This window comes from Globicephala melas, chromosome 4 (assembly GCF_963455315.2).
Source record: "Globicephala melas chromosome 4, mGloMel1.2, whole genome shotgun sequence".
Taxonomy (NCBI): domain Eukaryota; kingdom Metazoa; phylum Chordata; class Mammalia; order Artiodactyla; family Delphinidae; genus Globicephala; species Globicephala melas.
This window is the reverse complement of record NC_083317.1, coordinates 15,058,772-15,073,462: the sequence shown is the minus strand read 5'-3', so window position 1 is coordinate 15,073,462 and position 14,691 is coordinate 15,058,772. Positions and strand designations below refer to the sequence as shown.

Below are 14,691 nucleotides of genomic sequence, written 5' to 3'. Positions count from 1 at the left end.
GAATCCCTTCCCTCCCTATCAGAGACCCATTAGGTTTCACTATGCTTGAAGTAGTGACCTGCTTTCTCAATCCTATTACAGGATTTGAAAACGACTCTGCAGTTCTCCAAAGAGGCAAATTTATTTTCAGGAAGAAGAATCATTAGCTCAAATGCATTATAGTTCTTAATAATACAGAATTTCAGGGTTGAATGAAACCTTCCTTTTGAGGAAACTGAGGCACAGAGGGGTGACTTGTTCAAATGTGCTTGGAAGAGTTGAGAGTTCAGCATACTGAGTGGAGTGGAAGAAAGGTGATTTGGGAGATTACTGATTAAGAGCTTCTAAGCACAGTTCTTGCATCATTCATTTCATCTATTCATTCAACATAGATGTATTGGTCACTCGTTGTGTGTCAAATAATGTAAGATGTTGGGGATTTGGGAGAACAAGACAAAGAAAGCTCCCATCCTCTTGGAGTTTACAGTATAGTAGGGGATAGAGATAACAAATGAATCAATGTCCTTAATTAATTATAGATTTTTATTAGGGTTACAGAACAACTAAGTAGAGTGCAAGGTCATAAGGAATGAGAAAATAGTTTCTTCTCCTTTATCTCCCAAGAGTTAATCATGAAGGCTTAGGTGAGGCAGACTTTGGAAAAGAATGTTCCAGGTGTTGGCAACTGCAAGTGCAAAGGCCATAAAGTAGGGAAAGGAGGGCATGTTACATGACCAGGCAGAGTGCCCTTGAAATAGTGTATTGGAAGCTGGAGGCTGGCAGGGAGGCTGGAGGGGGCGGATGGGTCACATAATGCAGGCCACAGATTTTCTCATTAAAAGCATGCTCAGTAGATAAAATTAACACTGTCCCTGAGCTTCAATTTTCATTTCCAGAAAAAAAAAAAGATAGTACTAATTATATCAATGATTATTATGTCAATTAAAGGAGATGGTTGCTTATCACCCAGCATGGCACTAGGCACATGTTAGGAATTCCCTACCTAGAGTCGTCCTACCTTGTGCCTCACCTTTATTTGTTTTGTTTTTGTTTCTTTGGCTGCACTGTGTGGCATGCAGGATCTTAGTTCCCCTGCAGTGGCAGCGCAGAGTCCTCACCACTGGACTGCCAGGGAATTCCCCTGTGCCTCAGCCTTAAATTCATCTTCCAGCAGCCACTCCCTTGGGAAAACCATACTCAGAGTGAAGGTGCAAGTGCGGTGGATGGTGAGCCATCAGTGGGAAGACAGAGGGACGTGGTGGGTGTGGGAGTAAGGAGGGGCTGGGGACCTGGGATTTCCACATTAAAGACAGGCTAAGGAGAGATCAGCATCCTCTAAAAGCAGCAGGATGCCTGCTGGGAGGTGATGCATGGACAGGGAGAGAAGAAGACATGCAGTGACCTGACGGGTCCCATGTGGGGGCTGTTGGTTTTTGGGGCCACTCTCAGACTGCAGAAATTCACGAAGACCATTTCTTGTTATAAGAGCCGTGCTCCCCTGTAGCCTAATCAAGTCTTGACATTTGAATTTCTAACTAATTTGGGGGAAATAAATTTTCAGATTCTCATCATATAGTACTTGTTAAATATGAATAGAAATAATCACTTTGCTGAAGTGATTATCATGCCCAAGAATAATTGTAGACTTTTCCCCAATTTTTACTTTTAGATAAATGTCAAATATCTTCTTTAAAGTGCATTTGATTTATTTTTTCTTAAGAATCATTAAAAAGTAGTAAAATATGATGAAGGTGCAGGGAAGTGCAGGGAAATAATGGGAAATGTGCATGAGGAGAAAGATACGTTGACCTGGCAGAGAAAATTTTCTCAGCAGTGATTTTAGTCACCAAAGAAGTAAAAGCTATTAATACTAATTTCATCTAAAGGAGACCAGCAGCGAGTGGTTGTGTTTTCCCCAGACATTTCTGGAAGCCTAGTTCAGAATGGTTATCCATTATGAAATGGGGGCCCGTTATGGTAAAGTAGGCATTCAGGATCTGAGATCACAGGGCAGGCTGGCTATTCAGAGAATGACCTTGTATGAGGCACTTAACCTATCTGAGCTTCAGTTTTCTCAGCTCTGAAGTGAGAATACCAAATTTACTTCAGGATAAACTGAGATGACATACAGGGTGCGAGACACCATCTTTGGTACCTCAGTAAAAGATATAAGTCTCTTTCCTTCCTTTCTTTCTCTCAGGAGAAAGGGTGGTTGAGCAGTGGCTGGCAACAGGACCCTGAACTCCTGAACCCGCAGACTCCCTAGAGACACTCCGCAGACAGATTCAGGAAAGGTCTCTGAAAGAGTTTCTACATGTTGTTGTCCAGGACTAATGAAGCAAGTTAAAATGGAATCACACAGAGTACTAGTGTCTCATCTTGACTAGAATAGAAAGTCCTATGGTCTTCATTATAACTTTTCAAACCATAAGAGCCTCTTGGAGGTCCAAATGAAGCCCATTAAGCCAACCTGGATCCTTTGCTGTGATTTCACAATGAGCAACAGTTCTTTCACATGCAGTAAGGTAAGGGTTTCATGCTGATAGCTTTTAAAAAAGTTCTCCACCCCTCCCAATCTTTTCAGATCATGGGTCTAGAACAAAGAGAGGATGAACAGTCTTTGAGTCACTTCCCCCAAGCTTCACAGCCAATCGTACCATTCACGTGATTAGGGAAAGCAAACACAAGATAAGACATGGTAAGACAGGATGGAGAAAAATGTTTGTGCCAATGGCTTGTGCAAAGTGGAACTAATCCTACTTCTCTTTGCCCCTGCCAGACATTTCTTGAGAGGGCTTCTCTTAGATGATTTCCTGTGTCTTTTTTTTTTTTTTTTTTATTTCTAATTTTCCTTTGAATGATATAATCTCCATGCCACAAGGAAAGAACAACTTACATCAAAGGAATTTTATATCCACATTTATCAAAATACAGGAGAAACTCTAGCAGCCCCTGCCCATGGCCATCAGGCACTTCCCTTGCCTATTCCAAGCCTGCCCTTTGGGAGAGATATGACCAGTTATGTGAGCCAAGTGGATTTCTAACTAAGAGAATCCTCATCAGCAAATCATTCTCTTAAATGTAACAGAAGTCCCTAGATTCTGTTAAGAAAGACTCTTGGGAAGGGATACTTCTTGGCATTTTGAGGGCTATGCATAAAATCTGGGTGTTTTTCTCATTTCTGGCCCACACTCCATTACACACTTTAATGACTGTATTAAATTCTCAGATGAAGCCTTAAGATAAAGAGAAGCTGATGATATTTATTCACCTTTCAAGTTCTTTAGTTGCTGACATCACTGCAGCATGCTTGCTTTCTTTACTGAGAGGTACTTATAATATCTAAAGACTTGTTAATGCAACTATAGTCTAGAAGTAAGTAACATATAGTCTGCCTAACTGGAGAAGCAACGTGTCACTGTGGAGAAAGCATCAGATGGGATAAAGGAGGTTCAGTGCCCGTTCCTGGCTGTGTCGCTTTGGGAAAGTTATTTTATCTCCTATAAAGTGAGAGGATTAGCCTTGATGACGTCTACGATTGTTTGCAACCACAATTTAAAATATGTTCTATGACTCAGTGGCTTCTGAGAAATGCCCTTCCAGTGTGAGATATAGCACTAGAGAGTCAGGCTGGATGACTGAGCCCAGAGAGCTCTTCTAAGTGACTCAGAAACCCACAGTTCTGCATTTGTATGGAGGGGTTGGTCTACTTGTGAAATTAGTGCCCATTACCAGTCAACCCAACAGTACACCCCAGACATTTTAAACTAGGGAGTGTAATAACACCTTGTGTCATTTTGGGTAAGAACATTGCCTCATGCCACAGTAACCACTTAAATATAGGGAGGCACCCATTAGGCCAAGTAAATATAACCTGGCTATTTTATTCCTACTTTCCCCAAAATTCAATCCCCTGATTTTTTATTAGTGCTTCTATTTTAAACATCTGGCTTGCCTCTCCCATTGTCTCTGTTTATGCTAGACTTTCTCAGCCTCAGGACTATTGGCATTTTAGGCTATGTAGTTCTTTGTTGTGGGGTGGGGGGGGATCCTGTGTCTTATAGGATGTTTAGCAGCACCTCTAACTGCTAGCTGTCAGTAAAATGCCACCATCCCCAATAAGACACCAGAAATGTCTCTGGACGTTGACAGAAGTTTCCGAGGGGGTGAAATCACGCTGGGTTGAGAACCACGAGTCTAGGTTTAATCTTTTTTAAAATTTATTTTTAATCTATTTTTTATTTTGATTCTGAGTTTTCTTTCTTAGACATAAGACCAGTGCTATATCCTGAAGTGCCCAGAAAGTATTAACACTGTTGTTATCATTCTTAATGTTATTAAGATCTTTCATTTATATAAGATTTCACAATTTATTGTTTCCTCCCACATTACCCGTGGAGATTAATGCATGGCAGCTCATTGTCTGTAATAAATTAGAAGAGAGAAGCATCTTTTCCATGACTCTCTCCATGCCCCTTTTTCACTGTGCTTGGAATCTTGCATGTTTGACAAAAGAGGTCTTGCCATGAGGAAGATGTATTTAGGACAAGTAAGGCATTGTGTAAATGAAATCTAGCTTGTTTTTTTCAAAGGACATAAAAGAGGAGATGATTAATCAACTTGAAATGATACTCTTCTCCTCTCAATCTCTGCTGGCAGGATCTATATATCTCCGAGTATGTACACAGGACCACACATCTACAACTACATACGAACAGGTGGCTTCAAAGAGGTCTGAGCCCTATGACTCTTTAAAAGGTTTCTGAAATCTGCAATCTTCAGCCTAAAGTGGACTGCTGGCATTTTATCATGCTGCACTAAGTGAAAGCAGATGGCATGTCTGAGAAAGATAAACGAACTCATCTCCCAATATTTTCACCTCCTTCTTACCCCTCTTACCTGCTTAAGGATTTCAGCGGCTGTTTCATGTGAACAATCAAATATCACATAGAACTCCTTGCCTTTCTTCATCTCCTTGAGTAAAGGCTTGGCATCTTTATTCCCAGAGGGCAGCTGGCGGATTTTGATTTTAATGTTATATCTGGAGGGAGCTTTGATGAGCTCTTGCAGACGAATGAGACCTAGAAAATGACATTCAATCATGCAACAAACTGTTCTGTCCAAAGTATGTTTATTGCCATTTATAGGCAAACTCATATAATTCCCAAAATGTATCAAGACGCCATCTACCTAAAGGTTACATTATTGACTTCTCATTTGTCATTCCTCTTTCTATGAAATTCCTCTTTCTATATGGATTATACTGTATTTTCCTTTTGTGGGTATGTGTGGCTGGAAGCACAATTTTCCCAAGAGGATTCTGAATTTTTTAGAATGCAACTGTCCTCTCCAGCTTTCACCACAAATCTTTAACAAATCAAGTCAATACTGTAAAACTTTTGTAAACAAAAAGTTGCTTGAAGTTTCCAAAGATGCTTTTTGAAATGGATAACACCCATTCACTTTAGAACACTAGAATTTCTTGGGGTTATAAACCTCTGTAAACCTTTCAGCAAGTTTTTATATATAACATACTGTTTACCAGCTAATTGGTTGACTGTTCTATATAATCTTCCAGTTCCTGCCATATAAGCTATTTATAAATGGCTTATTGTATTTTCTTTCTAATATAATTGAACATCGTATGGGAAAATACTTTCTTGATTTAAAAGAAAAGACGATAGAATTTTAAAAGATTATGATAATAAGGGCAGAAACAAATTCTTTAAAAATACACCATTGGTAATTGTAGGAAAGTGTATACAGCCAACTAACTTGATGAAGAGTGTTTAATTCACCACAAATATGAATCCACCGAACTGCACCATTTTTTTAATAGAAGTGCTTTAATAGGGCAAGACCAATAGCTATAAGAAGCCTCCATCTTATTTCCCCTAATATTAACTGGTGTTCGCTACACTGCATGATGTTGGCTCTTACTCAAGGACGACCATTGGAAAATTGAATATTTTTTATTACACAGTCTGTGCCTTCAGGATGTGTCAGCTTCAAGTAATCAATAGGAAATATTAAGCTTTGTCACTATTCAGATAGAAATTGTGGCATGCACTGTGCAAGACACAGCATAGATGCCAGCTACTTCTGGACTTGATGCCCTTTTTTAATTTTCTTGTTTTATTTATTTAGTTATTTGTTTTCCCTAGAAGCTAAATTTTTGTGTCTAAGGTGTTATAAGATTCCTCTGTACCTTGGGTAGGTGTGGTCCTGAAGTACAGTAAATTTGTAAGCTACTCTTCAGAGTCAAGTGGACCAGGGCAAGGAAGGAAGGAGTTGTAGAACTGTATCAAGATTTAGTGCTCATTATCTTTTTTAAAAAAATTGTATTTATTTTATTTTTGGCTACACTGGGTCTTTGTTGCTGCATGTGGGCTTTTCTCTAGTTGAGGTGAGCGGGGGATACTCTTCATTGCGGTGCGTGGGCTTCTCATTGCGGTGGCTTCTCTTGTTGCAGAGCACGGGCTCTAGGCGTGCGGGCTCCAGGCGTGCAGGCTCTAGAGCGCAGGCTCAGTAGTTGTGGTGCACGGGCTTAGTTGCACCGCGGCATGTGGGATCTTCCCGGACTAGGGCTTGAACCCGTGTCCCCTGCATTGGCAGGTGGATTCTTAACCACTGCACCACCAGGGAAGCCCTCATTATCCTTTTTAATTTCTTTAACATAAAAATAGAAATTGTTAGAATGATAGACTTCCTGGGTTCTTGATTCTTTTCAAATCAACCAATGTGACTGAAGGCTCCCAAGCACCAGTGAGTCACTTGTCCTCTTACTTCCAGAATCACTTGTCCTGAGCAACTGATGAGTCCTAATGGAAGAAAACTGAGCACATGGATTTGTGTATTTGTTAATCCTAACAATAACCCTATGAAGCAAGGGTTATCATCTTCATAATTTCAAGTAAGAAAACCAAGGCTTGGAGCAATTAAGTAACTTACTCAGGGTTACAAAGATAGGAGGAGCTATGGATTCAAATTGCTTGTGAGTCTAGCACTCAGTCTTTCCATGTCACCATCATGCCTTACAAATACAAATTGTTGGTGCTTGAAGGACCAGATATAGCTTTGGATTATTTGATAAGAGAGGTAAAGAGTAGAAAGAGGTACCCATTCTCCTTTCTTCTTTACTCCAGGCTGCTTGTGAGTCTCTCTTGTTTTTATTGTTTGTTTATTTGTTTGTTTGTTTGTTTCCTATCACCTTCCTGCTTTGCAATCACTTCCTTTTTTTTTTTTTTTTTGAGCATGACCACAAGGGAGATCAACATGGCCTTTAAATAAAATGGGAAAAATATTTAAGAAGTACATTTCATATGCTGCAATGAACTGCTCTTTTGTTCTTTGCTAAATGGAATGTCAATCTTGAAGTTCATTTTCCTATCATGATGACTTAGATGCATGTTAATGGCGTTGAATATATTCTCTCCCTTCATTCATTCATTTTTACGGGAAAACATTTTCTGGATGTTCACTCCATGCCAAGTCCCATCCATGTTAAGGGCTGGAAATATAACATGAACACATCTTGCTTTAAGGCCCACACAGCCCACAGAAGGAGTTCATCCCATCGAATCTTGTATTATGCATGGGGCATCACTTATTACTTAATTTGATAAACTATGACCTGAGGCTGACGGGGGCTGGAGCAACTTGCTCAAGGTTGTGTAAGGCTATCATGTGGCAGATCCAGGGTTTAAAGCTAGTTCCACCTCTGACTCCCCAAGCTAGGGCTCTTTCATCAAATCAGTGGCTCCTCCTGACTTTGACATTTAAGATCAACTAACTAACTGGCTGAATGACTAACTAACTATATAAATAACTATTGGATAAATAGAGCAAAAAATTTAAAAAATTTGGACCAGCATAAAACATTCAGCCTTTATTTGGCAAATGAAGCTGTTAATAAACAGGTTCCCTCCTCAAAAAAAGTAACTGTGAGCTTTCACAATTGTTTCACAAAAGAAATTTATTTTAATACCAATAGAGGAGAAAGGGGAACTCAATACAAAAGATTAGTTTTTAATTGGACTAAATTTACCTTTCAGAAAAACTCACTACTAAGCCCTAGTTTTCTCTTTTTGTCCATATGCAGGTGAACTGGCCTCAGGAAAGGAGAAGATCAGCAGATTTAAAGGTTACAGACCCAAGATGTAGGAAGAACAAAGAGCAAGAAACAGGGATTTTTACATTTCTCTTTCGAAGTAATTGTTTGCTTAAAAGAAGCCTTGCTGCCTTCATTAGCAAACATCACACAATTTACAATTAGAAAGGCTTTTTAGTCCACAGGAGACAAAATTTAGAGAAAGCTTTCCCTTTTATTTGCATTTTACAGCAATCCAGCAATCCATTACACTTCACTGTAAAAAGTTAAAACTTGTCTTTAAACAAGTCGTTACTTCAGGGAAAGAAAATTGATATAGGCACAATTCCTCACTTTGCTAATGACCCTCCTGTGTGTGGATGCCAGCCCTGCCAGAGTGACCCAGTGCTTCTAGGATGGGACTCCAATTGCAGAGAATGGTAAGGGTGCGTGCAAACCTGGCAATGGTGATGGATTTTCTAGTCCATTGCAGGAGAGACACTTTAAAAATGAAATGCAGAAAAGGAGATAACTAAACAAACCGAATAGAGAGACATTCTACAGTAAAACTGGTATGGACTCTTCAAAAATATCAAGGTCATGAAAGACAAGGGAAGGCCAGACTGTTTTAGACCAAAGGAGACTAAAACGACCTGACAGCTAAATGCAGTGAGTGATCCTGGATTAAAAAAAAAAAACTGCAATTGGGACAATTAGGGAAACTAGAATATCGTATATATCTATATAGACATTAATATTGATATAGATGTTAAAAACTGTATCCGTGTTAAGTTTCCTGTGTTTAATAACTGTTGTGTGGTTATAAAAAGGAAGGTCCTTGTTCTTAGGAAATATACGCTAATGTATTTAGAGGTAAAATGGTCATGCTGTCTGTCACTTACTTTCAAATCGACAATACTACTACTTGTTGTTGCTGTTGTTATATTGAGAGAAGCATAGAGCATTAAAGCAAATGTGATCAAATGATGACAACTGCTGAACTTAGATGCAGGATGTACAGAAGTTCATTGTACCTTTCTTGCCATTTTTCTGTAAGTTCAAATCTTTCTTAATAAAAAGACAAAATATGAGCCTCCTGCATCCACTCCCACCTCTAGTAATGCAATTGGAAATTGCACCTTTGGTTTGAAAAGTGCTTGAGAGCAAGGAGTCTGTTTATTTCACATGAGTTTGATCTGGGCTCTGCATGTAGAGATAACATTCAAAAGTGCTCAAATTCTAAACTCTTTCTTCGGCCATCTATCTACTCTGCACACTCAGATATGACACAGAAAAGTGCTGATCTGTATGCACGTACACTCTGGGAACAGGTGGAGCATATGGAGGAGAAAAAACGAACATGCTATTTCCAGTAGCTGTTTAAAATTTTCCCTGTCTTCTCCTTAAATAATAATAAACTTTGCTATTTGGATTGCCCCTTTTTATGAAGTATCCTGCATGTCTTATAAATAGCTCAGTAAACCTCAGAATATACCTCTGAGGTGGATAGGTGTCAGTGCTGTTTTACAGTAAGGAAAGTGAGGCACAGTGAGGTCAATTGTTTGGATTGGCCTTGAAAATGAGTTACAGAAGCCAGAAATTGGAAGAGACCTTAAAGGTCAAGCCCCTACTTGATGCATGAATTCCCGCTACACAGCTGCTGCTGAACACCTCTTGGTTCGAGAAATTCTCTACCTCACTTTTTGCAACTCAATCCATTTCTGGACAGTCTTAGTTATATTTAATGAGCAGCAGTTCAAAAGAAAAGTACCTACGTTTTCTTGAGTCTTAGTCCAATTTCCTTTTCATTGTACCACAACAGTGGATTTGATGTCATAAAAATGAATGTAATAAACCATTGGGACCCAAAGATAAGATCGCACATTTTAAATGTTAATTTCATCTTCATTTGAACTTGGAAACATGCAAAATGGCATTTCACAAACCTGTTGGTATATTAATGTATCCAAATCTAATAGGATTCTTAATACCCTCCAGAGGGGAGGAAAAAATCAGAACTGAGAAAAGGAGATGGGTAAGTGAGTGAATTACCTGCGGAAATACAGCACTTATAAGTGCAGATCTCCATACATACGATTTTTCAAAAGTGCATCAAAAAAGGCTAAAGACCTCCCAAAAGAAAAATTGTGTTCCTTGATCACAAAGAACCTCATAGAAGAATCTAGTCAAAATATTTGAGATTAACTATGCATTTAGCTCTATCAGTATGTTTTGGTCCTAAATTCTGGCCAATATCAATGGTAGCTAAAAATAATAAACCACCATGAAATATCTAAAAATTGATTTCCTGAGCAGAACTCTGAAAATTTGATAGGGTTCTGGTCAGGGGACTGGAGTGGGTAAATACGAAGGGTAAAAAAGAGTAAGGGCAGAAGAAAGGGAACTATAATATATTATCTTGTTGGTGCTGAATGCCAAGGACTTTCCATTCTCCAACTATTTCAGGTGGAATTTTGGGAGGGCATGTGGTAGAGTGTTTTGGCTAGCATGAGTCATCATAACAACACAGAGGTGTGAATTGTGATTGCTAAGGTGAAATGATTCACTTATTCTTTTACTTGGCACTGATTGTTTACATTTTGGCTTAATCACCCATGTCAAAATGTTTAATTTTCTTCAAGTCTAAATTTTAGGGCTCGTCAAGATTCTTGGTTCTGAACAATATATTCTTTCTATTTTCTATGGGGAAATGAAGGAAAATATAATAAGCATAACAAATCTAAGTCACTATTTAAATATAGCCCAAAGAGTAGCTATTGCACTTATTTACAGGGTGGTTGAGCATATTAAATGAGTTAATTATATAAAATAACTATAACAATGCATGGCAATCAGTCAGCACTTCAAGAATTTAGTTATTGTGATTTTTGTGGTTGTCATTTTTCTTGGGTTTTCTTTCTGGATTTAATGTTTCTTTCAATTACTGACATTTTTATGTATATTAATCTTATCTCAAATGAATCCTCATTGTAAAGCTTTGAAACTATGTTTTAAGTAAGTGACAGATAATAATTCTTTATGGCAGGTTGCATTTTATAAATCTCATGGCTCTGGTGTGTTGAGAAAAATGATTTAAGGCAACCATGGATGAAAAAATCCCTCTTAAGTACTATGTGTTATGAACACATCTGGCTGCAGCTCACTTCTCTGATGGCCTCATCTAGTCCCATGTATATGCTGAGGACCCTCAATTTTGTATCCCCAGCCTACACCACATTCCTGAACTCTAGAGTCATATATTAACTGCCTACTCATTGCCTCTTTTTGGATGTCTAGTAGACATTGCAAAATCAAACTTAACATATTCATGACTGAACTCCTGATAGCCTTATTTCTCCAAACTATGTCCATTTATCCGTTTCCCCATCTCAGGCAATGGCAACTCCATCTTTTGGCTCAGGCCAAAAAGCTTAGGGTCATCTTTGACTCCTCTATTTTTCTCACTCAGCCTCCACCCCTCAGAGAATTATTCCAGCTCAACATCAAAATATTTCCAGAATCTGACCATTTCTTACTCCTCTGTTGCTATCACCTTCATCTCTTGCCTTGATTTCTCTAGTAGCCTCCAATTTTATGCTTCCCTCTCTATGACATTTTATTAATACAAGGGCCAGAGTGATCTTTTTATGGTATAAATCTGATCATGTCACTCCTCTTCTGAAAACTCTCCAATGTCTTCCCATTTCATGAGGAACAAAAGCTCTTCCAATAATCTACAAAGCCCTCCATGATCATGAAGACCCTCCTCTCTGACCCCACCACCCTTCCCCTCTCAGTCTGATCCAACCACACTGGCTTCCTTGTTTGTTGTAAATAAAGGTTTATTGGAACACAACATACCTGTTCATTTATATTTTGCCTGTGGCTGTGTTCTTGCTACCTCAGCAGAGTGGGATAGTTGTGATCAAGACACTATGGCCCATGAAGCTTAAGCTATATAGTATGTAACCCTTTTGAGAGAAAAGTTTCCTGGTCCCTGTCCTACAAAATCAGCTATGGGTACATTTCACTAAGATTAGCCTTGAGAAAGCAGAAACTGTTGAATATTCTCCACACTGCATTTGGTGCTCAGCTTCTCAGCTCTTTTTGAAGTGTGTGAAGGGATAGAAGCCAGGCTTCCACCAGGGGTCTAAAGAAGCGGAGGGGATGAGCAATGAGCAGTGATTTCGCATTGCCTAGGGTCACCTCTGAATGAGGGAGTCAGAGAGAAGTAGATGACTGATGGGAAGAATATCCAGGCACCAGAGAGAGAGATGTGAGGCAAAACTCCCTCCGGGGGCTTCTCTGGTGGCGCAGTGGTTTAGAGTCCGCCTGCCGATGCAGGGGACACGGGTTTGTGCCCCGGTCCGGGAAGATCCCACATACCGCGGAGCGGCTTGGCCTGTGAGCCATGGCCGCTGAGCCTGCGCGTCCGGAGCCTGTGCTCCGCGACGGGAGAGGCCACAACAGTGAGAGGCCCGCGTACGGCAAAAACAAACAAACAAAAATAACAAACAAACAGCAACAAAAACAAAACTCCCTCCGACAGTTCTCTAGGGTCTTTCTACATTTGCTCTTCCAGAGGACAGAATTCTGCCTGCTAGTATTTAGTGATTTGGATTTTGTCCTTAGAGACACGCACAGTGCTCCCATTGACTTCAATGGGAGTTACGGACCATTTGGTCCCTTAGACATCTGTGCTGGCTTCAGGTTATTTCACAAACTCCTAAACAAATCCCAGTAAAGTGCTCTTTAATGGGTAGTTGATTCTGGTGTAAGAGCAGGTGCTGAGCACACCTAAGTCCTTTTTTTTTCCTTCAGGTTTAGTAAGTTTTCTTTTTATGACTTGATAATTACTGCAACCAAAACCCTGAGTCAAGCAGTATTAAACCCACTCATAGTCAAAAGATGTCTTCTTCTATTGATCTCAGTTGACCTGTTTACTCTCTGGGTTCCAATTTAATGGCTCAATTGATTATTCATTTACATTTTTAATGCCTTTGGGAGTAAAATCATTTTAACATGAATCGTCTCTAACTTAATGGGCAAAATACAGACTCATTTGGATTGTCAATTTCAGCAAGTATATATTGAGCAACTGAGTTCAGGTGAACTTAACAAGGATGAAAGGAGATTTCAGTTTCTTGTAAAAGGTAATAGAAATGATAGTTTGAATTTCCTCTTATGCAAAATGGCTGTCAACTATGGGTACTCACTTAAAATCAAAAGGGTGGTTAGGACATCAACTTTTATGTTATCCTTTTGCAAATTATAATTTTTCTAAATACAATTATGCTCACACCTTTAGTTGAACTCTTTCTTAAATTAAATCCAGATGCCTCAATATTATTCATTGATTTGTTTTCCTTTTAGATGGCCTGGCATTGCTGGAAATGGTAGAAATAGTGAGAGGAAATTATGCTATAGAGTGTACTACATAATGAGAAATAGTATTATTTTATTAACTCGTGGAATTCTCTATTTACAAAGGTAGACAACATGGAAGGCCTTACCATACCTATATATAATATCTATATCTTAAGGCTCTTTAAATATACTTATGGAGTTCCTTTGATAATATATTTTCTTCCTTCACAGCAAGCAAGTGAAGCTCTAAAAATATGACTATCCTTCCTAGTAGGACTGTTTTGAATATAATATTTATAAATTATATATACAATCACCTACCTTCACTTCTTTCTCAAATGAGATGAGATATAAGAAAATACATAAATGTATAATTCCAATCACAATAGTCACTTTTACCTGACAGTTTAAAATGGAAGCAGAATTTAGTGCCAAATAGAGGAGGCTCACTATTCATCCTCTGAGGAACAGTAAATGCTAGTGCTTGGTGGAAAGGAGTGAAAAAAATGAAATACTATTAAAAAGTTCAAAAGTGCTTTGCTTTGTTAATTTTCACTGATAATTTTATTAGTCTTATTACCAAATGTGTAGATTAAGGAAAGGAGCTAATTTCAATTCTTGAAGAAAAAATATTCAGAAAGTAAACAGTACTGTGTTAGGTAGCAGATTATAAAAAGATAAAATTCCAACTTTTTGGAATTCCTAGTCTGAAAAACATTTAAGCAGATAATTGAAGCATGTGATATAATGCTTATATTTACACCCTGCTACTAATTCCTAATGTCGTCTCAGTGAGCTTTAAAAAGAAATGATATTTGGGTGTGATCATGGAGAATGAGGGAGCTTATCACCTTGGGGGTTATGTGGAGGATTATCCAAAGTTAGGGGCCAGCCTCAGAAAGAAAGAGTAGGGATGGACTTGGGGGTATTTAAGAAGTGATGTAACAGTACAGGGATGTAGAGCAGCTGGTGCCTGGGTTAATGGAGATGAAAATGATTAGATGGTGAAGAGCTTTAAATTAGAATTGGACTTTCCTATGTGGACAATGAAGAGTCACTGGAAGAATTTAACTGAATAAAAGGGATCTGGAACTCCAACAAACCTCAAAATGTAAACAGGAGGCAAAGGGGGAAGGCGCCAGTGAGAGAAACTTCAAATGGGAGAGAGTCAGAGAAATGTCTAGTGAGGCGCTGAGCACCCCATGTCTGTCCTGCATCCTAAAATAAGCAGACAGAACAAAGCAAGCTTCACTAAG

The 14,691-nt window shown here is 38.9% G+C and overlaps 1 protein-coding gene across 11 annotated transcripts in view; it reads right to left on the bottom strand.

Moving 5' to 3' along the window:
* The window catches only part of GRIK1 (glutamate ionotropic receptor kainate type subunit 1), a 419,139-nt gene that overhangs the window by 137,076 nt on the left and 267,372 nt on the right, over positions 1 to 14,691 (bottom strand). For all 11 annotated transcript variants that reach the window (XM_060297863.1, XM_060297866.1, XM_060297865.1 and 8 more), the window contains one exon: positions 4,879 to 5,060. In XM_060297863.1, coding sequence (XP_060153846.1) covers positions 4,879 to 5,060 — 182 coding nt within the window. The remainder of the gene's footprint in view (positions 1 to 4,878; positions 5,061 to 14,691) is intronic.